Below are 26,334 nucleotides of genomic sequence, written 5' to 3' on the forward strand. Positions count from 1 at the left end.
GTGGTGGCGACCTCTGTTGGTCGGGACGAACTCCCGTGCTCTGAAGGCAGCCTGGTGCAGATCTGGTTGTAGACAGCCGGAGCAGACCGGTTGTGGACGGTTGGTGTTGGGTCGACGCGCATTTATAAGCTTGCCCTCACTAACACTGCAGCTACCCTCTGGGTCCCAAACAGCCCTCCTGCTAGACGGGGTATATAATAACGCAGGGTGTCCCTAAACACCGGTCCTCTTCACGCCACGCTGGCAGGGCGTCTCCATAGAGGGGATAGCTTTAACTTAAGCCCAACTCGGCAAAAACCGCCTTTGTTCTAGGATAACTCGTTTTATATCACTAGGGATATTCAGGGGTGAAACATGCAACACGCTTCTACATTTACGGTTATAGGATAACCCGTCGCTCGCTCCGGCGGGGCTCTCCGGTGGTTCTTTAACGGGGCTATTCCAAAGCACCTCCCGTTGAAGCTGCGACCGTTCACGGCGACGTCCCAAGCCGAAGAGGCTCGCCTTCCCTCTTCCGTCCCCATTTACTTGCTCCCCCGGCTCTCTGGTACGCTCTCTGCCTGCCACCGCCCCCTGCTGGTCGCCAACTAGCCACACAGGGAGGCTGGGTGAGTGAATATGGTCCAGCGATACTGTTCATAATCCATATTCCAGCGAGTAGGACAAGGAGGAGCCTGCGTCATTGTTCGAGGGAATATTAATGGAAACTAATTAGAATGTCTTGATGCACAAAGGGGAGATAAAAGGCAAGTCAGCACATCTGAATAATAGGCATATTTTCAGGTTGCTACAAATGGAAAATGAACCCGCCCATACCCATGCTGATTGGTCCTTGTGCAAGACTAGAAAGCGGGGATCTTTGATTAAACACCTGCTATCAGAAGAATAGACTGAGTGACAAGCTACAGAAGATGCAAAAAAGGAGGTAGGGACCGCACTCGGAATATCGTTGTTTTAAATTTTCAAGTTGTTAAAGGACACAAAACGTTTTCAGCCATCCGGCCTTCATCAGTGTGCAAATGACAAATGTGACAAACATAACTTAAGTAGGCTGTACTTGACACCAGGTGGGAACAATCGGCAATCAGTTAACAGTTAACAGGCTAGGTTGACGTCATGATTGGTAGCAGGGCTAGATTGACAGGTAGATATCACAATATCACAATATCACATAAATGTGTATGATGGTAATATATGAAAACAACAAATTGATACATATTACAATATTTACAGGCCTGTATGGAATAAAAAGACAGTACATTGGGGTGCATCAGGTTGTTAAACCGTTCATTAAACAGTGTACTAGTTTTTCTCTCTCATACAGTAGATAACTTTGGATAGTACCTAAATAAATGGAGCTCATATAGTAGATAACTTAGGATAGCATCTACAGGAATGGAGCCAAACTGGACTCTTCATTCATCCCAGATGGAATACATCGATTTGAGCCGATGTCAATACAATATATAATTTACAACTCTGTATGGAACAAAAAACACAGTACATTGGGGGTATCAGGTTGTAAGACCGTTCATTAATCAGTGTACTAGTTTTTTGTCTATACAGTAGATAACTTATGATAGCTAGAGGAATGGAGTCGAATTTAACTCTTCATTCATCCCAACTGGATACATAGATTTGAGCTGATGAATCCATACACATTCCCGTTGCAAAAGTAGTTGTTCATGGTTGCCACCTCTTCTATTAAGAAAAACCATCTCTAGACCTATGCACTTGAGGTCATTAATTTTATGATCCATTTCGTTAAAATGTCGTGCCACAGGGGAATTAATGTCAGTCCGCTTTATATTGCTTCTGTGTTCGTTCAATCTGATTTTTAATTTGCGGGATGTCTGTCCAATATAGTATTTTTTACATGGGCAGAATAATAGATAAATTATGTGTGTGGAATTGCATGTTATTAGCGATCTGATCTTGTAATTCTTCCCGGTGTGGGAGTCGTGAAATGTGTTTGTTTTGATCATGTGGCTGCAAGATGTGCATGATCTACATGGGAAGCTCCATGAATAAAAGGTTCTGGCTTTGAATACGAGTCCGCTCTGACAAGGCGGTCCTTCAGGTTTGTAGCTCTTTTATGTGTAAAACGTGGAGGGTGTTGGAAGCGATCATTTAACGTTCTATCCGATGATAGAATGTGCCAGTGTTTCATGACTGTGGACTTGATAACGTAACTAAATGGATCATAAGTAATGACATAATTAATGGTGCCTGGTGTTCTGTTTCTTTCTTTCTTTCGGAATAGTTATTTTCTTTCGATTTGGTTTACAGTGGCCATGGCAGAGTTAAGACACTGCTTTGGGTAGCCCTTTTCATCAAATCGTCCCAACATATTTTCACTTTCGGAGTGGAACTCCTCCTGAGAGCTACAGATAAGTTTGAGTCTGTATAGTTGACTTACAGGCAGGCTTTTCTTTAAAGGCACCGGGTGGTGACTAGAAAACTGTAGGAGATTGTTTTTATCCGTTGGTTTTCTGTAGATAGTTGTGGCAATTAGGTTATTAATTTTAGTTAGTTTAACATCTAGGAAGTGAATGGATTCTTGGCTCTTTTCCATACTAAAAGTGATGGATTCTACACAAGAGTTCAAATATGACAAAAAGGATGACAGCTCTATTTCGTTTCCTGACCAGACCATGAAAACATCATCGATAAATCGAACAAAGTATTTGATATGGGGTCCATATAACGCATTGTTGTAAATGAACGAACACAGAAGCAATATAAAGCGGACTGACATTAATTCCCCTGTGGCACGACATTTTAACGAAATGGATCATAAAATTAATGACCTCAAGTGCATAGGTCTAGAGATGGTTTTTCTTAATAGAAGAGGTGGCAACCATGAACAACTGCTTTTGCAACGGGAATGTGTATGGATTCATCGGCTCAAATCTATGTATCCAGTTGGGATGAATGAAGAGTTAAATTTGACTCCATTCCTCTAGCTATCATAAGTTATCTACTGTATAGACAAAAAACTAGTACACTGATTAATGAACGGTCTTACAACCTGATACCCCCAATGTACTGTGTTTTTTGGCTCAAATCGATGTATTCCATCTGGGATGAATGAAGAGTCCAGTTTGGCTCCATTCCTGTAGATGCTATCCTAAGTTATCTACTATATGAGCTCCATTTATTTAGGTACAATCCAAAGTTATCTACTGTATGAGAGAGAAAAACTAGTACACTGTTTAATGAACGGTTTAACAACCTGATGCACCCCAATGTACTGTCTTTTTATTCCATACAGGCCTGTAAATATTGTAATATGTATCAATTTGTTGTTTTCATATATTACCATCATACACATTTATGTGATATTGTGATATTGTGATATCTACTTGTCAATCTAGCCCTGCTACCAATCATGACGTCAACCTAGCCTGTTAACTGTTAACTGATTGCCGATTGTTCCCACCTGGTGTCAAGCACAGCCTACTTAAGTTATGTTTGTCACATTTGTCATTTGCACACTGATGAAGGCCGGATGGCTGAAAACGTTTTGTGTCCTTTAACAACTTGAAAATTAAAAACAACGATATTCCGAGTGCGGTCCCTACCTCCTTTTTTGCATAATTAATGTTGGACTACGCACCTGTCTGAGCGCAGTGGTTACCCCCTTTTCTACCATAAGCTACAGAAGATGGCCACAAACGATAGTACAAGTGATGAAGAGGACGAAATAGAACATTTCATTGCCCCGGAATAAAAAAAGTGTTTACTTTTACTTTTTAGTACTTAAGTACATTTAAAAGTAGAAACTTTTTGACTTTTACTCAAGTGTGTTTTTAGCCAGATACTCAGACTTTTACTTGAGTAAGATTTTTAGATGGTACCCATACTTTCACTTAAGTATAATTTCTGGGTACTTTTTAAACCCCTGGTTCACAGACAGTCTAACCTCTGCCATGACATCACACTACTCCGTTTGTACACTAGAGCCAGATAGTCTGCTGGTTGTGCGCCTTAACTGCACATTCATACCGGCGTATACTTGAATAACTGTACTTACCTCATAAACCACCATCTTTCCCTTGAATATAGCCATGAGGTGCAGCGGCTCTTTGCCCATAGGTACATGGACCTGCACCGGCTCCCCGCTGTACTTCTGGTCCAGACTGACCGCCAGGAAGGCAGAGGCTGTGCGTTCCACTGTGCTGGCGTGGCGTCCCTATGACATCACACAACACACCTGGTGAGGGTCTCTGGAGTAAACTAAACATGTTCTGGTGAATGGTGAACATTAACAAAAATAATGTAGGTGGTGTTTTTTTACAGGGTCATGTATAGCTCTGTCTAACACATCATGACAGATGTGGTGTTTTATTACAGGGTAATGTATAGCTCTGTCTAACACATTATGACAGACATGGTGTTTTATTACTTGGTCATGTATAGCTCTGTCTAACACATAGTATTATATGTGGTGTTTTATTACTGGGTCATGTATAGCTCTGTCTAACGCATCATGACAGAGGTGGTGTTTTGTTACTGGGTCATGTATATCTCTGTCTAACACATCATGACAGAGGTGGTGTTTTATTAATGGGTCATGTATAGCTCTGTCTAACACATCATGACAGAGGTGGTGTTTTATTACAGGGTCACGTATAGCTCTGTCTAACACATCATGACAGAGGTGGATGTTCATTCATCAAAACACATGAAGCCAGAGTCAGATGAGAAGATTCATATAAATGTCATATCTGTCCACCAGTTTCTGAGTTGTTGAAAGTTGTTTATTATTATTATTATTATTATTATTATTATTATTATTATTATTATTATTATTATTATTATTATTATTATTATTATTATTATTATTATATATTATTATTATTATTATTATTATTATTATTATTATTATTATTATTATTATTATTATTATTATTATTATTATTATTATTATTATTATTATTATTATTATTATTATTATTATTATTATTATTATTATTATTATTATTATTATTATTATTATTATTATTATTATTATTATTATTATTATTATTATTATTATTATTATTATTATTATTATTATTATTATTATTATTATTATTATTATTATTATTATTATTATTATTATTATTATTATTATTATTATTATTATTATTATTATTATTATTATTATTATTATTATTATTATTATTATTATTATTATGATAATGATAATGATAATGATAATGATAATGATAATGATAATGATAATGATAATGATAATGATAATAATGATAATAATAATAATAATAATAATAATAATAATAATAATTATTATTATTATTATTATTATTATTATTATTATTATTATTATTATTATTATTATTATTATTATTATTATTATTATTATTATTATTATTATTATTATTATTATTATTATTATTATTATTATTATTATTATTATTATTTCACAGGAAATAATACTAATTCAAATGTGTCCTCATTATTTTAATACACATGTCAATTACTGTATCCTTTATTCTAAGTGTTTCCTAAACATGATAGTCATTTATTTGTTTGTTTGTTAGTTTGTACATCTCTTACCTGCCAGATGTACAGTATGTAGTGCTTCCTGCTGCCAACTTCATATGTGTAGAGGATGAAATAACAGTCACCACCGTAGAAGTGACCCAACCACTTCTTGTCGACTGGGACCAGTTCATTCTTCTCGATCCTCCACACCTGTTTAGAAGGATGGACAGATTCATGGAATGACATGACAAGCATCTCGTTAAACAATGCTCTAAAGAGACGCCATGCCTAGATCCTCTGTCTTGACTGTGTGGAATGTTGTGCGGTGTGTATGGTCTAAAGAGATGTCCTGCCTAGATCCTCTGTCTTGACTGTGTGTAATGTTGTGCGGTGTGTGTGGTCTAAAGAGACGCCCTGCCTAGATCCTCTGTCTTGACTGTGTGTAATGTTGTGCGGTCTGTGTGGTCTAAAGAGACGCCCTGCCTAGATCCTCTGTCTTGACTGTGTGTAATGTTGTGCGGTCTGTGTGGTCTAAAGAGTCCAGCCTAGATCCTCTGTCACTTTCACACCGGCAGGGCTCCGTGCCGGTTCCGTTTCCCAAACCTAATCTTGAACTGGCCGGCACGTTCAGACTGAAAATAATTGGTTCTGAACCTGAAAAGTCGGTTCTCAGCTGGAACTGAAAGTTTTTAGTTTTTTTCCTTGCGAACCGTGACATCATTAGTGGGCGTGTCATATTCTAGGCTGTGAAGACAAGCGAAAATGGCGAGGGCCGTATGCAAAACAGCAGAGGTTCGGCATTGCACTGCACCATGCTGACCCTACCAACACCTTGTGGTGAAATGACAAAATAAATGATAATTAGTTGGTCTACAGTAGACAAGTCATGCACAAGTGTAGCTAGATATGTAAACTTGATATATCATGTACCATGTCATACACCACGTCGGATGGGTGGTTAGTGGGGTGTGAGGTCCACTGAGGTTAAGGTTAGGGTGAAGGTAGGGTTTGGGCTTATACATGAGATGCCAAGTTCTTAGGGAGTCTTTAGCAGATCACTTTACCTCTGTTTCACCCGTTCCATCATCCACCATCTTCTGCTGAGCAGCCACATCAGGTCTTGCATACATAGAGGTGGCATCGAACTTTACCTGCTCAACCTTGGCTTCATATGATATGAGACATGAGGAAAGAGATACCTTGTTTTATTAACAGTCCCTGCTATATATGATATAAGACATGATGAAAGTGATACCTTGTTTTATTAACAGTCCCTGCTATATATGATATGAGACATGATGAAAGAGAGACCTTGTTTTATTAACATTCCTTGCAATATGATATGAGACATGATGAAAGAGAGACCTTGTTTTAGAAACATTCCCTGCATTATATACAATATGAGTCCATTGACATCCATACTGTGGCCAATGATATTATAGCATATGCTGGCTCATGACACTGCCAAATTAAGCATTCTTAAGCCAAACCGCAGCAGGTGCCAGGAAGGTGCCAGGTGCCAGGAAGCTACTGACTAATATGTTGGCATATGTTAAGTGAATGAAAAGTGTGAACAGTACTGCTTTGACACAAATGTCTGATAGTTGGCTTTCAGCTATCGATAGTTCAATGCTGGTGGGTGCTATTATGTTAGACTTCAGTGCCGCATTTGATGTGATCGATCACAATCTTTTAATACAAAAACTCATCTGCTATGGTTTTAATAACTCAGCAATTTTATTTTTCAGGAGTTATTTGTCCTCGAGGTCTCAGAGGGTCTATTTTAATGGTGCTTTGTCAGGCAGCAGAGGGTTAGAATGCGGTGTCCCACAGGGGAGTTGCCTGGGGCCCCTCTTATTCGCTATTTTTACTAATGATATGCCTTTTTCTATTCATCAGGCTAGTCTGACTTTATATGCTGATGATTCAACCCTTTATTATGCTGCAGCTACAAACTCTGAGCTTAATCAGGTTTTGGTTGGTGAATTGGACATTTTATATGACTGGATAAAAACAAATAAGCTGGTGCTTAACATATCAAAAACTGTTTGTATGCTTTTTGGGACCAATCAAAGATTGGCACGTAAACCTACATTGGTTCTACAAATTGCAGGTCAACCTATACAGCAGGTTGAAAAAATTAAGCTTCTAGGCCTTTGGCTTGATAGTACTTTATCATGGTCTGATCACATAAACAAAACAGTTTTTAAAATGGGTAGAGCTGTTGCTACTGCCAGGAAATGTGCACCATTCCTTCCATTTGCATTGTTTAATCAGATTGTTTGTGCTTTGGTTTTGTGCCACTTGGATTACTGTTCTGTAGTGTGGGCTTCTGCTTCAAAACAGTTGCTAAATAGGTTACAAGTGGTACAAAATAAGGCAGCAAGACACGTTCTTGGTTGTTTATATAGGACTAGTGTTGTTCAAATGCATGAACGTCTTAGTTGGCGGAGTGTTGAGAAAATACTTTCTGCCAACTTATTAATTTGTTTTCATAAAGTGATCACAACCCACAGTCCTAAATATATCACGGATAAAATAATTTACAGCTCAAATGTGCACATGCATTTTACCAGAGCAAGTAGAGGGCAGATTATTCTACCACATGCAAATACTAACAGTATGCAAAGAACAGTTTTATATAGGGCTATCAGGGCATGGAATTATCTTCCAAGTGACATACGTGACATAAGAGGTATAGCAAGCTTAAAAAATAAATTAAAATCTTACATGTGAGCCAATATTGATAATGTTGAGTTATGCAATATGTTACCGTTGATGTATATATTTAGATATAATTTGTTTGTGTGTTAATGTTGTTGTGTTTCCTCTGTGGTACGTCTTGCTATGTTGTGTTTCCTTGGTTGGTATGTCTTGCTATGTTTTAATTGTATTATGTTTTAATTGCAATGTATATGTTGTAATGTTTTAATGTTGTCTCGGACCCCAGGAAGACTAGTTGACGTCTTGGCGTCAGCTAATGGGGATCCTTTGCTAATAAACAAATAATAAACAAATAAACATATGGGAGCCAATGTAATAATCATTGAATGTAGCGTTACATGAACACTATTGTGTTTGGAGAATTGCTCACCAATCTTCCCTGGGCTGTTCACGGTCCCCAGCCCCACAGTCTGGCCCTTGACCGTCCACTTCTGGAACATGTGTTTGAACACTGCCGACTCAGCACCGTCGTTCACCGTCTCCACGTTGGTAGAGGGAGGATACCCCTTGGCCTTTTTGTATGCCTACAGAACCAGCAGTTGAAGTATAGTTATAAATCGTATAGCTTTACGCTCTGCTCTAGTGGAACTATCCCTTTAATCCATTCTAACAATGAAAAAACGTTCTCCACATGTACACCCATATTCACCTCCGCCTGGCCACACCCACATCCGCTCCTATATAAGCAGGGTCGTGGCCACACAATCAGCTCCTTCCCTACTTTCACCACAGAGAAGTTTGTGTATACACCGCTTTAGTTTAGTGCTAAAAGTAGTTGTTGGAAAGGAGCTACGTTGACATTGTATCTTTGTTTTTTCTCTCTCACTAATTTTCGAGAAAATAAAGCGATAATGTCTTCACCGTCGGAGGGCCTAGACAACTACAACTCTATCCTCCACCAGCGCTTCACTGTCACAGCGTCCTCCGTGCGTCGTGGGCCGTTCCTCGCTCCACAGTTGTGGCAGGCAGGTGCGCCTGAGCGACGCCCGGAGGGGAGTGTGCTTCGCCGAGGGGCCGTTGAGCTCCCATCTCCTGTGAGGTGGCTGAGTTCCGGTCCTGGTTCCCCCGCCAGAGGGCAGTCGGCCAATAGGCGGACAGTTCCTCTGGTGGCCGAGGATTTGCGTCGCAGGCTCTTCGCCTCGGCTCGTTCTCGTCTTATGACGGCGAACAGCGGGGGTGAACGGCCTAGTGGCAGTGTTGTGCTGGATCCGAGCGAGAGTTCCCTCGCCTCTTCTCCATATCCGATGAAAACTGAGGATTAAATGGAGGAGGCGGGGGCTCTCTTGTTCGAAGGCCCGGCGGAGACGAGACACTCTCCCCTTCGGGGAGTGGCAGAGTGCTACGTCTCCCTGGGGACCGTCGTACTCCGGGACTGTGTTAAAGTCTCCATCCCGGAGACGAGATGCCCTGCTATCTGCCGCATCGGATGCTGGCTCCCGCTTATCTTTTGGAGACGGTGTGTGCAGCCTCCCGGAAGCGAGGGACGCGAGTGACGTGGAAGAAGGTATGCAAGGGGAGTTGCTTGCCTTGTTCCCCGAGCTCATGGCGGCCGCCACAGCCGCTAATGGTGTGGCGTTGCCGCAGCCACTGCCGGCACCTGTTCCCGATGACATGATAGGTCATCTCTGGCAACGCCGTCCTGTGAGGGAGGCAGGCGTTGTCTGCCCATTCTTCCCATCAATGGAGGCTTACGTGGCATGGGGACAGGTAATATCCCGCATCGTCGGCCTTACCCCCTCCTACGTCCCTGTCACGCGGGTGGTGGGTTTGGTCCAGGGGCTAAGGGACGGGGTGCCTCGACTTGATAGCCCGATGGCATCCATCCTTTGCCCCGAGATGGTGTGGGAGCCATGACGTAAGCCGAGATGGTGTGGGAGCCATGACGTAAGCCATTTCCCAAAGGGAAATCGGCTAGGCAGTTGGCTATGTGGAGTGACCAGGTGTACATCGCCTCGACACAGAGCCTGGCTGCAACCTCCAACATTGCACAGCTGGCACGCTACATGTCGGGGCTGATGGCAGGCGGGGCGGTACTGGATGATCATCAACGGTACCTCCACGCCCCAGGCGGCTGGAGCCATCCTGCACCTGACTCAGCTGCAGGCGATAGCCGCCGGGAAGGAGCGCGCCCTAGCCACTCTCATCCAGTGCCACCTTTGGCTGGAGCAGGCGGGGGTTCCGGACCAGAGGAGGATCCCACTGCTCACGGCCCCCCTCTCCGATGCTGGACTTTTCGGGTTGGCTATGCAGCAGATGACGGCGGCCTGCAGAGAGATGGAGGAGGAGCGCTCCATGCTCCAACCCCACTTGCCCCGACCCGATGCCACTGGTGACATGAGGAGGAGGCAACGCCGGCAGAGGTCTGCGGCCATTGCCACCGTCACCACCGCCGCTGCTGGGCCTCCAAGGAAGAAGGCCAGGAGTGCAGCCAGTCGTTCTGCGCCCAGGGGGAATCGACATGACCAGATGGCTCCGGGCCGGCTTCCCGTGGGGGCAAACAGCGTTCTGCACGTGGCGGGCGACGCTAGTGACTTCCCCTGTTTGCCCCTGCCCCCCCCCCCCCCCCCCCTCAAATATGATTTTGTTATTAAATAAAGGGTCCCTCCTAGAGAGGGACTGTTTTTTGTTACAAAACGTGTGTTGATTCACTATATTTTTGGGGATACGGTGTAAACGCTCAGCTACTGCTGGGGTTGCGTTCTTGCTTAGAGAGTGGTGCAGTTTTCTCTGAAAATAGTTTTGGTCGCTATTATGTATAACTTAGCAAGGCCTGTAGCTAGCACTTGGTCGAGGACTTATGTCTTCTCTCGTCATAAAAGACGGCATTCTTCTTGCGGTAGTAAGAATCTTTTAAGAGTAAGAGTAATTTTTGCCTTTTTTATTGTGTAAAGAGGGTTGTGTGTGTTCGTGTTTACGTTTAAGTAAACGTGGCACTGAGTCCACAACTGGGTAGGGTGTTAGCCTACAGAAGTTGTACATATATAGCTCTTGTACCCAGGTCCTTTGGCCCCTCTCTTTGGTCTGTTATTTTTTCTTTACTTTAGGGTAAAGGTTACTTTCAGGTGGCAAGTTTCGCACATAAGCCTGAGCCGTGTCCATATTAGGATGGGTGGGTCACGGGATTTCCCCGGCCATGGAATACGTCACTAGGCGCGTTTTTCCTATTGGCCATGAGACATATCCGTGAGTTTCAGGGTCTGTGCTGCAGAACGCTATCATTGTCAAAGTTGGATGATGCGATACATTCGAAGACTGTTTGTCTTCTGCTCTGCTCTCGATTGAAGTGTGTAATGGGCCGTTAGTCACTTGGCCCAATTATTACATATATCTTTTTCAATTGTTTACTCACATAGAGGTCTCTCTGGAGGAACTTCTGTCTTCCCCTCTTATATAAAGAGCGGAATTGACAGGGTTTTTACCCTCAGGCGCGTCATATGAGACCTGTGTCTGTGTCTTATAGGCCGGCTTCCTGCTGCTCGTCCAAGACAGCATGGAGGAAACGTTGTGTGGTGTTTCTTATTAGAGACTTCGAGACCAATTAGCGCTGGCCCTGTGTGTTTTCAATGTTGAAACCACTTTGTGGGCCGGTGCGCCTTGGTTGCCCAACTTCATAGAAACAGCGTTTTTTATGCGGGCGGCTGGGAAGGAGATTTTTTATCTCGACGGCTCACGTACATCTCTGGGGGGAGACGGAGTAGATCAAAACATTGGCGGAGGGGTCTCACGCCCATGAGGTGGGCCACCAGGAGCAGTGTGTACGTGTACTGACCGTCTTGATGGCACCCTCTGTGATGTTTTGGATCGACACGTGTACCTACCCCCCTCTTAGGACTTGGGATGGCGGTGTGACTAGGACACAGGACTGGTTCTGGTCGCGCCGGACCAGGTCGGTTTAACCCGTTGCCCGCCGGGGCGCAGATCTGCTATTCTGGTACCCCGAACGACTTTGTGCTTTTCCGGGGGGGAAATGCCGGGTCAGGCCGGCGTTGCAGGGATTGATGTCATGGATGTTTGTGTCATATGTATGCCACCACAAGTTGCCCTTAACAGTGACGTGCTTGGTCCATACTGTGTTGTACCTTTGCGCTATGTTAGGGGGCTTGGTCCTTCTCCATTTGTTTCACCCCTCCCTCCCTGCTAGGCCGGGGATGGGAGTGGGCTGTCGGGGAGGTTGCCCTGTCAACTCCTCTAGGCATCCCTGTGTAGGTCCTGGTCCGCCAGGCCTAGGTCGGGCCTCGTCCTCGATAACCTGTTGGCCTGGGTTAACTCTTTGAAAGCTGAAACGCTTGTACTGCTTGTATAGCCTGTGTATACGCGCAGTTATGTTTCTGAGTTTTCTTACTGGGTTAAGGGAACAACCGCCTCCTGTTAAACTAAACATAGGGGGATGGTTGGCTCCCCGGTGTGTTGGTAGCAGAGTCGACTCTCGGGTTGAGGCCGGGCCTGACCCCGTCTGCCCGAGAGAATGCCCCCGAATCTTTCATGACGTCTACCAATTGTGTCAGCCTCCTCTCTGAATCTCGCCCCGCTGGATTGTTAAATTGGCGGGGTCGGGTTTTGTGGAGTTTGTGACATGGTGCACAGCATACCGAACGCCCCTTCCGCCGGGATACTGTTCTTGCAGTAGACCCCTTAGGCGCCTGTCTAGTCCGCAGTGCTCCGGGCACAGGTCGAGTTCTGCTCTTGAGGCCTGTTGCCTGGATTGAGGGATCAACCTCCTTGGAGGGTTGTCTCCCCGGCACGCCGACTGGCCCCACAGTGTTGTGGGGGGGTAGCCTCTTTGGAGAAGAGCGCTTCAGAGCCCTGTCCGATACGCTGGCGATGTTGTGGGTGGTGTCACCAGTGACCGTCTGGTGGGGTCTCGATGCCGTGGCCTCTTTGGCCTCACCAGGCCCCTTTTTCAGGGAGTCCTAGTCCTCGGGTTGTCCTAGGGCTGGGACCTCCTCCGTGCTCCACTGCTATGGCCTTGCCACAGGGTTTGGGTTCTTGAACCCTGACCCTGTGATGTTGGGGGCTGTGATGTTTTTTTTTTGCTTCACGTCCGTTCCCTGGTGGCATGTGGGATGCACGCTCGAGTGGTTGCGGGCCCTTCTAAACAAAGGTAAGTCCCACGGTCTGCTCACCCTGTGTGTTTGAGGTGCTAAACCCTCTTTGCACAGTCGGGTCCGATCTCCCTCCCGTCCTCCGCTAGGGGGGGCCGGGGGGCTCGGATCCTCCCCGGTATTCTGACGGTTGTAGGGGGCCTCAGCGGGTACATCTGTCGAGCTTTTCGCTCTGCTCAGCTCCTGTGTTCCACTAGAGCAGAGCGTAAAGCTATACGATTTATAACGAAGGTTATTCTATAACCCTAGTTATATGAGTATAGCAAGCGCTCTGCTCTGACTCACTGAGGGCCCCACGGTCTTCCCTTTTTGGTGGTGAAAGACTTGGGAAGGAGCTGATTGTGTGGCCACGACCCCGCTTATATAGGAGCGGATGTGGGTGTGGCGAGGCGGAGGTGAATAGGGGTGTACATGTGGAGAACGTTTTTTCATTGTTAGAATGGATTAAAGGGATCCAATAGAGCAGAGCGCTCGCTATACTCATATAACTAGGGTTATAGAATAACCTTCGTTATTTGTGAATATGCATACAGACTGCACTTTTGCTTACACTGTTTATTTTTCTTGTATTTTTACATTCAGAATCAATTATATTGTTAATGTTACACTATTTATATCTTTATACTATAACCTGCCCATAACTGTACCTCCCCTCCCACCTCCCCCATGCAGCTATGAAGCCCGGATTTCCCCAAGGGATCAATAAAGGAATATCTTATCTTATCTTATGCAGGTCAGATGGGGTAATACTGTCTCTGCTCCTTTTGGTGTTGGGAATGGTGTCCGGCAGGGGGGGTTACTCTCCCCTGCCCTCTTACATTTGTATTTACTTTCTGTACAGCTTGGCAATTGCCGAACGGGTTATGTGTCACTGTGTGGTAACATGGTGGTGAATCACTTCATGTATGCTGATGATTTGAACGGGTTATGTGTGTGGTAACATGGTGGTGACTCACTTCATGTATGCTGATGATTTGAACGGGTTATGTGTGTGGTAACATGGTGGTGAATCACTTCATGTATGCTGATGATTTGACCATCCTGTCGCCAAGTAGTAGTGGTTTCCAAGAGCTGCTCAATATCTGTTCTGATTATGGAGTTATGATGTGAAATACAATGCTAAGAAGAGTGTCATTCTGATTTGCAGGACTAAAAGTGATAAGTGTCATAGTATTGTTAACTGACTACAAGAGGAGTATATGTTACGACAGTTACAGTAAGTGGGGGTGGCGCGAGAGGCAGGGATTGTTGGGATTGAGGAACCACCTGAGGTAGTAATAAAGCGTCTTGTTTACCAACCAACTGTTCCGTTGTCCGTTAATATCCAAGATATTACATGGTGTCAGAAGTGGTCGAGGATGGCAAAGTTTCAACCACCAGAGAGTTTTTGTTTCGAGAAACCCGCCGAATGGTCAGACTGGAAGAAACGGTTTACACGGTACAGGACAGCTACTAAGTTGGACAAAGAAGAAGGTCCAGTTCAAGTAAGCACGCTGGTGTATGCGCTCGGGAAGGAAGCAGAGAACATTCTCAGCTCTTTTACCTACGGGGAAGAGGAAGATGACTCGCAGTATGATGTTATACTGGCGAAATTTGATGCATATTTCATCCCGAGACGCAACGTTATACATGAACGGGCGTGTTTCAACCAGAGAGTGCAGCGTGCGGGAGAGCGCGCAGAGACATTCATCCGCGCACTATATGAGCTGTCGGAACATTGCAACTTCGGAACGGCTCGTGAGGAAAACATAAGAGACAGAATCGTGGTGGGGATTCTAGATAAGGGTCTGTCTCAGAGGCTACAGCTGATCCAAGTTTCAAGTTTCTTTAATAGTTGTCATACAGAAGTACAGAATATTTTCATACAAAATGCTTCTTACTGTTACGCTCCAGAGACTGTGCTAGACAAGATAGTATCAAATAACATAGTATAGCATGTAATTTAGAAGAAGAAAATGAGGTCACAGTGTTCGGTATAGACATATGTACAATGTTCTGAGTTACCATATAATATACAATACTATGCAGTGTACTAATGTACAGTACTATCTAGTGCAAAGCAGAAATGGGATGAGGTACAATTTAGGTACAATTTACAGTAAGGTGTACGAGTTGTAGTGCAATCCTTCATCAATAAATATAAAGTGTGGGGAGTGGGTGCTACAGTGTGTTTGTTTAAAGTGGGTGTGTGCTATAAAGTGTGTGGAGTGGGTGCTACAGTGTGTTTGTTTAAAGTGAGTGTGTGCGTGTGGATGTGTGTGCTATGTGCGTTTGGTGGTTGTTGTTGTGTAGTGTTCATTCATTGTTCGTTTAGCAGCCTGATGGCCTGGGGATAGAAGCTTCTTCTGAGTCTTTCTGTGCTCGCCTTGAGACTCCGGTATCGCTTGCCTGACCGCAGCAGTTCAAAGAGGCAGTTGTTCGGGTGACTGGAGTCTTTAATGATTCTCTTAGCCTTGCCCTTGCAACGCTTGTTGTAAATGTTCTGGAGGGTGGGGAGCCCCCCTCCAATTGTGCGTTCGGCTGAACGTGTCACTCTTTGTAGTCTGCTTCGGTCTTGTGCAGTGCTATTCCCAAACCAGGAGGTGATGTTGCCGGTCAAGATGCTCTCTATTGTACATGAGTAGAAGTTCTTAAGGATCTTCTGACTGACTTGGAACTTCCTTAGGCGCCTGAGGAAGTAGAGGCGTTGTCGTGCCTTCTTCACAACACTGTCAATGTGTGTGGTCCATGTCAAGTCCTCGGATATGTAGGCTCTGAGGTACTTAAAGCTGTTGACTCTCTCAACCGGTGCCCCGTCGATGCTGAGGGGGCTGTAGTCCTTGACCCCCGACCTCCTGAAGTCCACAATCATCTCCTTTGTTTTGCTGACGTTCAGGGAGAGGCTGTTTTCCTGGCACCATCCCGCCAGGACCTTGACCTCTTCCAGGTAGGCCCTCTCGTTGTTGGCAGAGATCAGGCCCACCACCACTGTGTCGTCAGCAAATTTGATGATTGTATTGCTACTCCGCTGAGCCACACAGTCGTGTGTGTACAGGGAGTAGAGGAGGGGACTCAGAACACAGCCCTGGGGGGCCCCTATGTTGAGGGTGATGGATGAGGAGGTGCAGTTGCCTGCTCTCACCACCTGGGGTCTGCCAGTCAGGAAGTCCAAGACCCACTGGCAGAGGTCATAGTTCAAGCCCAGGTCCCTGAGCTTGGCTATGAGTATGGAGGGGACTATGGTATTGAATGCCGAGCTGTAGTCGATGAATAGCATTCTCACATAGTTCCCCTGCCTCTTGTCCAGGTCCCTAACCTCACTCTGGAGATGACTGTACAAGAGACGCGTCAATCAGAGGAGGTAAAAGCTCAAGTTAACCAGCAGGGGGAGCAGGCTTAACGCTGTGCAAGAAGTAGCACAACGGCATAACAGAGGTGCAACACAGAAGTGGCGACACCCACAGAGAGATAGGCGCCAGGAGAGAGAGAGTGAGAATGACCACAGGAAGTGCTGGCGGTGCGGCAAAATGCCACACAGTCAGCAGGATGACTGCCCAGCAAGGAGGTCTAACTGCAATAATTGTGGGAAGAGTGGACACTGGGGAAAAGTGTGCAAAAGCAAGCAGGTGAGGGAAGTGACTGAGGGTGAGGGATCAGAAGATGGACAGTATTATTATCTGGGCTCAGTTAATAGCATACCTCAAAATGATAATGAATGGACAGTCACATTAGAGATTGGCAGCTCACCTGTAGAATTTAAAATAGATACTGGAGCCGATTTTTGTATCATAAGTGAAACTGTGTACAAAACACTGGAGCCAAAACGGGTCCTACAGAGGCCAAAGAAGGTGCTGAGTGGTCCAGGGGGTGGATTGAACTGTTTAGGGCAGTTTATGACTCAGACCAGCTACAAGGGGAAAACATACACATGCAGGCTCTATGTCATTAGGGGGCAGAGTGTGAATAACCTACTCAGCAGGCCAGTAGCTGTAGCTATGGGGTTAGTAAAGCGAGTGGGCGAGGTCAACACCAGTGAAAAGGAGTTTGGCCTACTGAAAACACAGCCTGTGAAGATAGCTCTAAAGGACAATGCCCAGCCCTATGCAGTATGCACAGCACGCCGGGTCCCCATACCGCTCCTGAGTGCAGTGAAAGAGGAGTTGGAGAGGATGGAAGCCAACGACATCATTGAAGCCGTGACTGACCCAACAGAGTGGTGCGCACCCATGGTGCCAGTCCCGAAAAAGTCTGGAAGAGCACGCATCTGTGTGGACTTAAAGAAGCTTAATAAGGCTGTCAAAAGGGAGAGATTCATCTTGCAGACATCAGAGGGGATGGTAGCTCAGCTCAGCGGCTCCACAGTCTTCTCATCACTTGACGCAGCGTCAGGGTTCTGGCAGATCCCACTGGACAAAGACAGCCAGAGGTTAACCACCTTCATCACACCGTACGGAAGGTACTGTTTCAAACGTCTTCCCTTTGGGATAAGCAGTGCACCTGAGATATTTCAGAGGAAGATGGTGGAGACGCTGGAAGGGCTGGACGGCGTTGCCGTCTACATGGACGACATCATCATCCATGGCAGCAACACCAGCGAACATGATGAGCGGCTGCAGAAGGTTCTGGATCGGCTAGAGTCTGCAGGCCTGAAGCTGAACGATGAGAAGTGTGTGCTGAGAAAGGAGGAGCTGCACTTCCTGGGTCAGGTGATCAACAAAGATGGTGTACGACCCGACCCAGCCAAAGTGTCTGCAGTCAGCAAACTGGAACCACCAGAAAACGTGCAGGAACTAAAGAGAGCACTCGGCATGATCAATTACCTGGGGAAATATATTCCAGACCTCGCCACAGTGGGCCAGCCACTATATGCACTGTTAAAAGCAGACTCAGTGTGGATGTGGGGTCCGGCGCAACAAGCAGCCTTTGAGCGAGTTAAAGAGCTCCTCACAACGTCACCTACCCTGGTGTACTATGATGTTAACAGGAGCACAGTGGTCTCAGCAGACGCAAGCAGTTATGGGATAGGCGGTGTCCTGCTGCAGCTCCATGGCGAGGACTGGAGACCAGTAGCATACTGCTCAAGGTGACTGAGCGACGCTGAAACCAGGTACGCTCAGATAGAGAAAGAGTGCCTGGCGAGCGTGTGGGCGTGTGAGAGGTTTCAGATGTATCTCTATGGCCTGCCAGCATTCAAACTGATTACGGATCACAAACCCCTCATCCCACTGATGAACTCCAGGGATCTCGACAATGTGCCACTCCGCTGCCAGCGACTCCTCATGCGGTTGATGAGGTTCAACCCGGAGGCTGAGTATGCACCGGGGAAAACGCTGGTGGTGGCAGACACACTGTCCAGGAGCCCACAGGCAGACAAGGGGCTCAGTAGGGATACAGACGTGGAGTGTTACATAGCAGCTGTGATGAGCAACATTCCAGCATCGCCGAAAAAGATAGACAACATCTGCGCGGAGACGGCGGCGGACGAGCAGCTCCAAGAAGTGATCAGGTACATACAAGAGGGGTGACCTGAACACCTAGCACATATAAACACCTGTGTTAGGGAGTACTTTCCCGTTAGGAACGAACTGTCTATGCACGATGGGGTAGTGACCAGAGGGAGTAGAATAGTGATACCAGGGAGATTGAGGTTGGATATACTAGAACGCATACATGAGGGCCATCAAGGTCTTAACAAGTGCAGAGACAGGGCCAACATTTCGGTGTGGTGGCCTGGCATAGCCACACAGATCACACACAAAGTTGAGAACTGCATGTACTGTCGTGAGCAGAGGAGAGCACAGAACAGGGAGCCTCTCCTGTCAACACCTCTCCCAGACAGGCCGTGGAAGAGAATTGGCATAGATTTATGTGAACATGAGAGTGAGAGTTACCTAGTCATAGCTGACTACTACTCTAGATACCTGGAGATACTCCACATGCCTGATCTTGAAGCTGAGAGCCACGTTTGCCCGGCACGGAATACCGGAGAAGGTTGTCAGTGACAACGGACCGCAGTTCAGCAGTGATGTCTTCAGAGGCTTTGCCTGTGACATGGACTTTAAGCACACAACCTCTAGTCCCCACAACCCACAAGGAAACGGTTATGCTGAACGTGCAGTCCAAACGGCCAAGGGGATTCTGAGACAAAAGGACCCCCTACTTGCTTTAATGGTTTACCGTTCTTCTCCACACAGCAGTACGGGTGTTAGTCCGGCAGAGCTCCTAATGGGCAGGAAAATCAGGACGACACTGCCCACTCTGGCCAAGAACCTGCAACCAAGGTGGCCGAACAAACATCACGTCTGCAAACAGGCCTTCTACTATAACAAACGCCATGGCGTGAGAGAGCTCACACCACTGCAGCGAGGAGACCATGTTCTCACCAGACTGGACAATCAAAAGACCTGGTCCACACCTGCAGTAGTGGCAGGTGAGAGCGTTACACAGAGGTCTTATCTCATCGAGACAGAGCAGGGTGCTCTGTACAGGCGTAACCGTCGACATCTCCAAGCGGTGCCCGTAGCGGGGCCTCCAGCGAATGATGACACAAATCCCGGGAATGACACACCTGACATTCAGATGAGCCCAAACCATGGCTCGCCTGGTCCAACAAGGAACACTGATGGACTGATCCAAACCAGGTCTGGTAGACCTGTTAAACCTGTCCAGAGACTTGACCTGTGAGGGGAGAGTTCAATAATAATTTTTTTTGAAGGGTGTTGATAAAAAAAAAAAAGGGAGATGTCATGGTTATTGATATGTGTTGATACTGTTAAAGAGAAGATATCACAGTTATTGATAGGTGTTACAAAGGATCAGATTAAACCGAATATATATATTTATTTATTGATATATATTGCATAGTATTTGTATATCGTTTGATATCCCTTGTATATTCCTTGTACATATACACGGAATATCCCTTTAGTCCAGCCCATAATATTTCATTCTCCTATTGGACAGTGGTCCACCGGCGCCAGGGACCGGCCCCCGGAGCCAAGTTCAAAGTCACCGACACGACATATCTGTACTTGCCCCGGCCCTGCCCAGGGATACGGCGACAGAAATGAGAGTGGCACTATTTGTGCACCGTGCGTATAAATACGGCGCAGGTGAATGTAGAAGCCCCTTAGCCCCTTACCTCCGTACCCTTCGTCCTTTTAGTATGTTACCGATAAGTTGAAGCCTCACCCACGATACAACGTGCGGTGAAGTATGGCCTGTTTGGCCTCAGAATAGAGCATCGAGACCGCGTGCGAATTAGTAACTGAATTGTCAGAGTTTGGCGCTATACCGTCGAGTGCGACATATTTCTATTGAGTCTTTAATAGTCTATTTGTGTATAGTGTATCGTGCGGTTAGAATTCTATAGTGACCAGCATCTCCAACGCTTTCTCGTATTAGCTAGAGTTCTTATCCAGGCTGGGCCGACCGCATGGCGCTTTCACCCGAGGAGACCTAGGTGAGAACCGTATGGACATGTACACTGGATTAATCTACCCGACGACTACATAGCCCTTTGCGGCTGGAATATATTTGCTTTGGTCCTATGATTTATGGAGCGGATAATCGCCGACGCCTGCACGTGTTGGATTTACCCCGAGAGGAGTCAAGTCGAGTCGGCGCTCAGAGAGCCTGAGGCCGCCTAGCTTTCTTCACTGTAGAGCTACAGTCTACAAGAGAACCAAGCTGTATTCGTCTGTGGATCAAGAGACTACTGCACCGGCTTCTGTACCTGAAGTCTCCCTAGTCATCGTTGACCAGACGTCCTACTACCGACAGATCTTCTACCCCCCTTGCTGGCTTACAACCAGTGGGAACCCCTTCCAGTATCTCCCGCTATTACTAGTGTACCATAGATATAATTCCCTAAGATTCAGGTTGTATAATTACCTCCTGCGTAACCAGAGAATGGACATTCGTTATTGATTTGCCTACGCATACTCCTTTGCCTTACAAGTGCATTCAAAGAATAATGTAAAGTATCCTATGTACCTTTTGCTCCATTAAATACTTGATTAATACCTTTGACTGGAACCGATTTCATTGTGGGAAGTGTTCATCATATTCATATATCGTGTACTGTATGGCCAGTAATTAAAGTACATAAAGCGGTAGTGGTTTAATGATACCATACTTATCAATACAGTCAGGGAATTGTACCCCTCAGTTACAATTGGTCCTTCGAGCCAGAGGGTAACTAGTGTAATATTAATATAGTGGTATTAATATTGAAATGGCCTATGATGAACACTCCACAAAACGGTCCTCCTAAAGTAGAGTACAATAACAGGAGTATACGTTACGACAGTTACAGTAAGTGGGGGTGGCGCGAGAGGCAGGGATTGTTGGGATTGAGGAACCACCTGAGGTAGTAATAAAGCGTCTTGTTTACCAACCAACTGTTCCGTTAATATCCAAGATATTACAATAAGGATATTTATTTTCCTTCTTTTTATCTGCCTGGGCAGGTGCTGGCCGTCTGCTGTAGTACTAAATATTTGGGTCACATTATTACTGATCAAATGAGTGATGATGATGACATGTACCGACAGCTAACATGCTGAGGAAGAAGTTTAATTTCTGCTCTGCTGGGGTGAAAGTTAACCGGCCTATTGCACTCCTCTCTATACTGCCCCCCTGTGGGTCAAGTTTAAGCAGGCTAGCTTTCATAAGCTCCAGGTTGCTTATAATGATTGCCTGATTATTCTACTGAGGAAGCCTAGGTGCTGCAGCGCCAACAAAATAACTCCTTTCATGCTCTGCTGAGACACCTGGTGTATAAATGTCTGTCGTGTAAATGTATAAATCTGTCATCTGAATGTGTCTCAGAATAGGATCATCCTGTTGCTGTCTCAACCGAATCTCAGGTCACATTCACACCAGAGCTGTTTGGTCCGCTTTAAACACACCAGAGCAGTGGCGGACTGGCCATCGGGACGTTCTGGACGAATCCCGATGGGCCGGAACCAAAGTGGGCTCGTCCAAAAAAAAAATATATATATATATATAATTTATTTTTTATTTTTATTTTTTTTTGGCCAGTGTGTGGGCCACTAATGTGGGCCGGTGTGTGGGCCACTAATGTGGGCCGGTGTGTGGGCCAGTGTGTGGGCCAGTGTGTGGGCCACTAATGTGGGCCAGTGTGTGGGCCGGTCAGTCCCGGCGCCATGGGCGGGCATTAGGGGGCCGGGCCCGCCCACTGAGTCAGCTGTGCCCACCCTGGTAAAAAAAAAAAAAAAAAAAAAAAAAAAAATTTAATTGAAGTCAACTATCCAAATCCTTAGTCGGGGACATCCCTAGTGGGCACTGATGTCAACAACAACACTACTGAAGCTAGCACGGCATTCTGTGAGAATTCGTTTTCTACCCTCAAGAACGTCTTTACAGAACATCGCCTTAGTATGCTTCATCGACGCAACTAAGGCCAATTTAATTCAGTTTTAGAAGGACTTAACAAAAAAGTTCAGGAATGAGTGGAGGGGCAGTGTTTTAAGAAGATTTCACTCTGTCCCCAAACGCTGCTTGCCGCTCTACTTATGATGGTGAGTAGCCTGTGGAGGAATTTTGTTTGCTTTTTTATGCACCTTATTTTTGTCAGTTCAGTTCAGTTTGTCAGTGAATTCAGAAGTGTTGAATAAATGGAGACTTTTCAAAGATATAGAATAGAATAGAATAGAATAGAAATGTATTATCCTGACACTGCAAATCACTCAACATTAAACATTTAGACAGAACAAGTCACAAATAAGAATAACAAAACAAATGGCCTAAGAATATAATAAAATGAAATAGAATAAACATAGAATAAAAGATACAGTAAATAAATACAGTAAAAATATACTGAAGTCTACAGTAGGTGTAATATTGCACAGTGCTGTTTAAAAAGTAAGAGTCCAGGAAGATGGTAATTGTCACTCTGTGCTCAGTGATGCAGTGAGGCACAGTGATGCATTGTATAGTCTGATGGCTGACGGAATGAAGGACTTCCTGTGCCGTTCAGTGCTGCATTTAGGTAGTGTGAGCCTATAACATGCTCCTCCTGTCAGCCAAGTCTGTGGGAGGGGTTTTCCCTGATGGCCTGGAGCTTAGCAAGGCTCCTCCTCTCCGCCACCCTCGCTAGAGTCCAGCTCCACCCCAACCACGCTTCTGGCCTTCTTGACCATCTTATCCAGCCTGTTTGTGTCCCCTGCTCTCAGTCCGCTGCCCCAGCAGGTCTGTTATATATATATCCGTTCAGTCTGTTTTTGTATAAGTGAAAGTTCTTAAGATAGAGAGAAATTAGATTTTTCAATTGCCTCTCTGCTGTTTAGTTCAGCACCGTGGGCAGCGCCAAGCAAGCCACAGCACCGCTGTCCCAGCTGAAACGTATAAAAGGGAACCTGTGTTGAAAAACCATTGTGCCCCCCCGAGAAAATGTTATGCCCCCCCACTAATTTGTTTCTGCAGCCTGGTCTGGGGCCGGTGTGTGGGCCACTAATGTGGGCCAGTGTGTGGGCCAGTGTGTGGGCCAGTGTGTGGGCCAGTATGTGGGCCGGTGTGTGGGCCAGTATGTGGGCCGGTGTGTGGGCCGGTGTGTGGGCCAGTATGTGGGCCATTGTGTGGGCCGGCAATAAAACAATAAACAAGTTGCATAAACTAAATCAGATTAAAAATGATCACAGTTCTGGTTTGCCTTAAGATGCAGTTTAAGATGGGTCTTGAACATGGAGTATGTAGGGCACTCTCTAATCACAACTGGTAGGCTATTCCAGTAGTTACCACCTTTAACAGAGAACACAGTTTTTGCAAAGGTAGTATACCGAAAAGGCACCTTACAGTCCCCTCTACTGATGGCCCTGGTGGTAATGCCAGTGTCTGCTTTCTGTTGGATGAACTCATTCAATGGGGGAGGGGCAAGTCCATGCAGAACCTTGTTGCATGTTATGTTTTTCTAAAACATTACAGTGATGAAATGAAATTGGTTTCCTATCAAATACTTTTATGGCTTTTTTGTAGAGTAATTCTATTGGTGTAAGAGTAGTGACATATGAAAGAGACCAGTTGATAAAACAGTACTCGATGTGTGATAAAATCATTGAATGCAGAAACATCCTTGCAGCATTAACTGGCAGGCAGGGCCTCTGCCTGAAGTTTTCGATGTTAAACTTGACTGTTTGTCACTTTCTTCACATGACTTTTTGAAGGTCAATGTAGAGTCCAATGTGACCCCAAGATACTTGAATTAATGGGATCATCCTTATGTTCCCCGGGTCCTATGTTCCCCGCTTGATTGATTAATAGATTGACATTTTTATTAATTTCTATTATTTTATTAATTATGAATGTCCGCCTTGTTTCGAACTGGTTAAGCTTAGGCCCTCTTTCGAACTGGTTACGGTTAGAGTTTGGAATCAGGGCTGGTGGTCTAAAAATTTCAATCAATCAAAGCGGGGAACATAGTACCCGGGGAACATAGGACCCGGGGAACATAGGACCCGGGGAACATAGACATGCTCCCGAATGAATGTACAATCCCCAGCTCCGCCTCTCCCAGAAACACATTAGAGTGAGTGACCTCTACTGGTGACTTTGTGAACATCATAGACACTGTTTTCTTGGTGTTAAGTGAAAGACATGCTTTTGTTTTTGTCTTGAATGAGACATGAGACATCAGTGAATGAGATTCACATTTCCTCCCAACCGCGAGTAGGCCTAGAAGCGCAGAAATGGAGAACGAAAAAAAAAAAAAATTGGAGCTGAAAAAGCTAGAATAAAAAAACTAAAATTGCTAGTAAAAGACGCAGAACAATGTTCTAAAATTACAGACATGTTTATTAGAGGAAGGGCTCTCGTTAGAGTAGCTGCTGCTGCTAATAATGATGAAGTTCAAGTGGAAGGAACCAACAGTAACATGACAGGTGCGTGCAGTAGCCTAGTGCATATTCTACTGTTGGTGTCTGCCGGTTCATGAGGGCTAGCTAGCCTATACTAGCTCTTGCAGTGATTTCAGTCATTCTATTACAAGACAATGTGCTTTCCGTATTCCTGATTCCTTACAGCACGTGGACATAAATAGTCGTGACTCGTGACGTTTTTTCTCTGACTAAAAGTTTAGTTAGCAATGTTAGGACTAGTGCCCACCACAGCATCAGAAGCTAAAGTGCTAACCTAGAGAGCCAATCAGAACCTAGGACGGGCTGCAAATTAATCGGCTACTAATATTATAATAGTAAATACTAAAATAAAATACTATTATGTTCCCTTCCAAATTTTCATGTTGATATAATATTGGTAATCTAATTGATTGAATTGATTAGTTGCCATTTGACATGCTTAAATAAGATGTACCTTAGAATTCCCAACTGTTAGCCATGTTCTGTATCGTTAGTGGCTTAGCTTGGCATCACACTGCACTATCTCGCGTACGTGCACGCGTACTGAATAAACCACAAATGTACCTCTAATACCAGTATTAGTCTGACCACACCCCTCATCAGCTTACCTTCATAAGCAGGTGTGTGGTCACCTGCTCTCCTCCTTCTCGCTTTCACCACAAGGAAGAAGTGCCTCGGTAGATCCCCACACTTGACACCATGATGGAAGAAATTGGATTAGGAACAGCTTGGGAAACAAGGATATGTTGACATCATATCTTTATTTTCTCTCTCACTATTTTCGAGAAAATACGGCGATATTGTCTTCGTACTGGAGTGTCTAGAAGATGATGATCATTCTAAAAACCCTCCACCGGTTTTCGTATTGGGAGCACGCCGCTGCATGCTTCTCAACTGCAGTTCCTTGCTGTGTTTGTTGGGGTGAAACCTGTCAGGCCACAGCTGAACTGTCGGACATGCCGCTGTTGTGAGAAGCGGTGCGTTCCAGGTTGGGTGAGTAGTGTTTGCTGGCGGGCTCCACTTGTCTGTTAGTGCTATGGGGGCTACTTGACAAAGTTTATGGAAACCGGCCCCAGGCTAGGGTCCTTTGTTTAGCCGCCTAGGCGACAGAAGGCCTTGGTCTGGAGACCATTATAGTTTTAACTAGTGGGCCGCGACCATTG

At 45.3% G+C, this 26,334-nt stretch overlaps 1 protein-coding gene across 1 annotated transcript in view; it reads right to left on the minus strand.

Moving 5' to 3' along the window:
* The window catches only part of vil1 (villin 1), a gene marked incomplete at its 5' end in the record, with an annotated part of 115,901 nt that overhangs the window by 62,719 nt on the left and 26,848 nt on the right, over positions 1 to 26,334 (minus strand). Inside the window, 4 exons of the mRNA XM_084314580.1 lie at positions 4,037 to 4,195; positions 5,563 to 5,700; positions 6,555 to 6,655; positions 8,585 to 8,738. Coding sequence (XP_084170706.1) covers positions 4,037 to 4,195; positions 5,563 to 5,700; positions 6,555 to 6,655; positions 8,585 to 8,738 — 552 coding nt within the window. The remainder of the gene's footprint in view (positions 1 to 4,036; positions 4,196 to 5,562; positions 5,701 to 6,554; positions 6,656 to 8,584; positions 8,739 to 26,334) is intronic.

Source organism: Notolepis coatsorum, assembly GCF_963971535.1.
Source record: "Notolepis coatsorum genome assembly, chromosome: 5".
Classification (NCBI taxonomy): Eukaryota; Metazoa; Chordata; class Actinopteri; order Aulopiformes; family Paralepididae; genus Notolepis; species Notolepis coatsorum.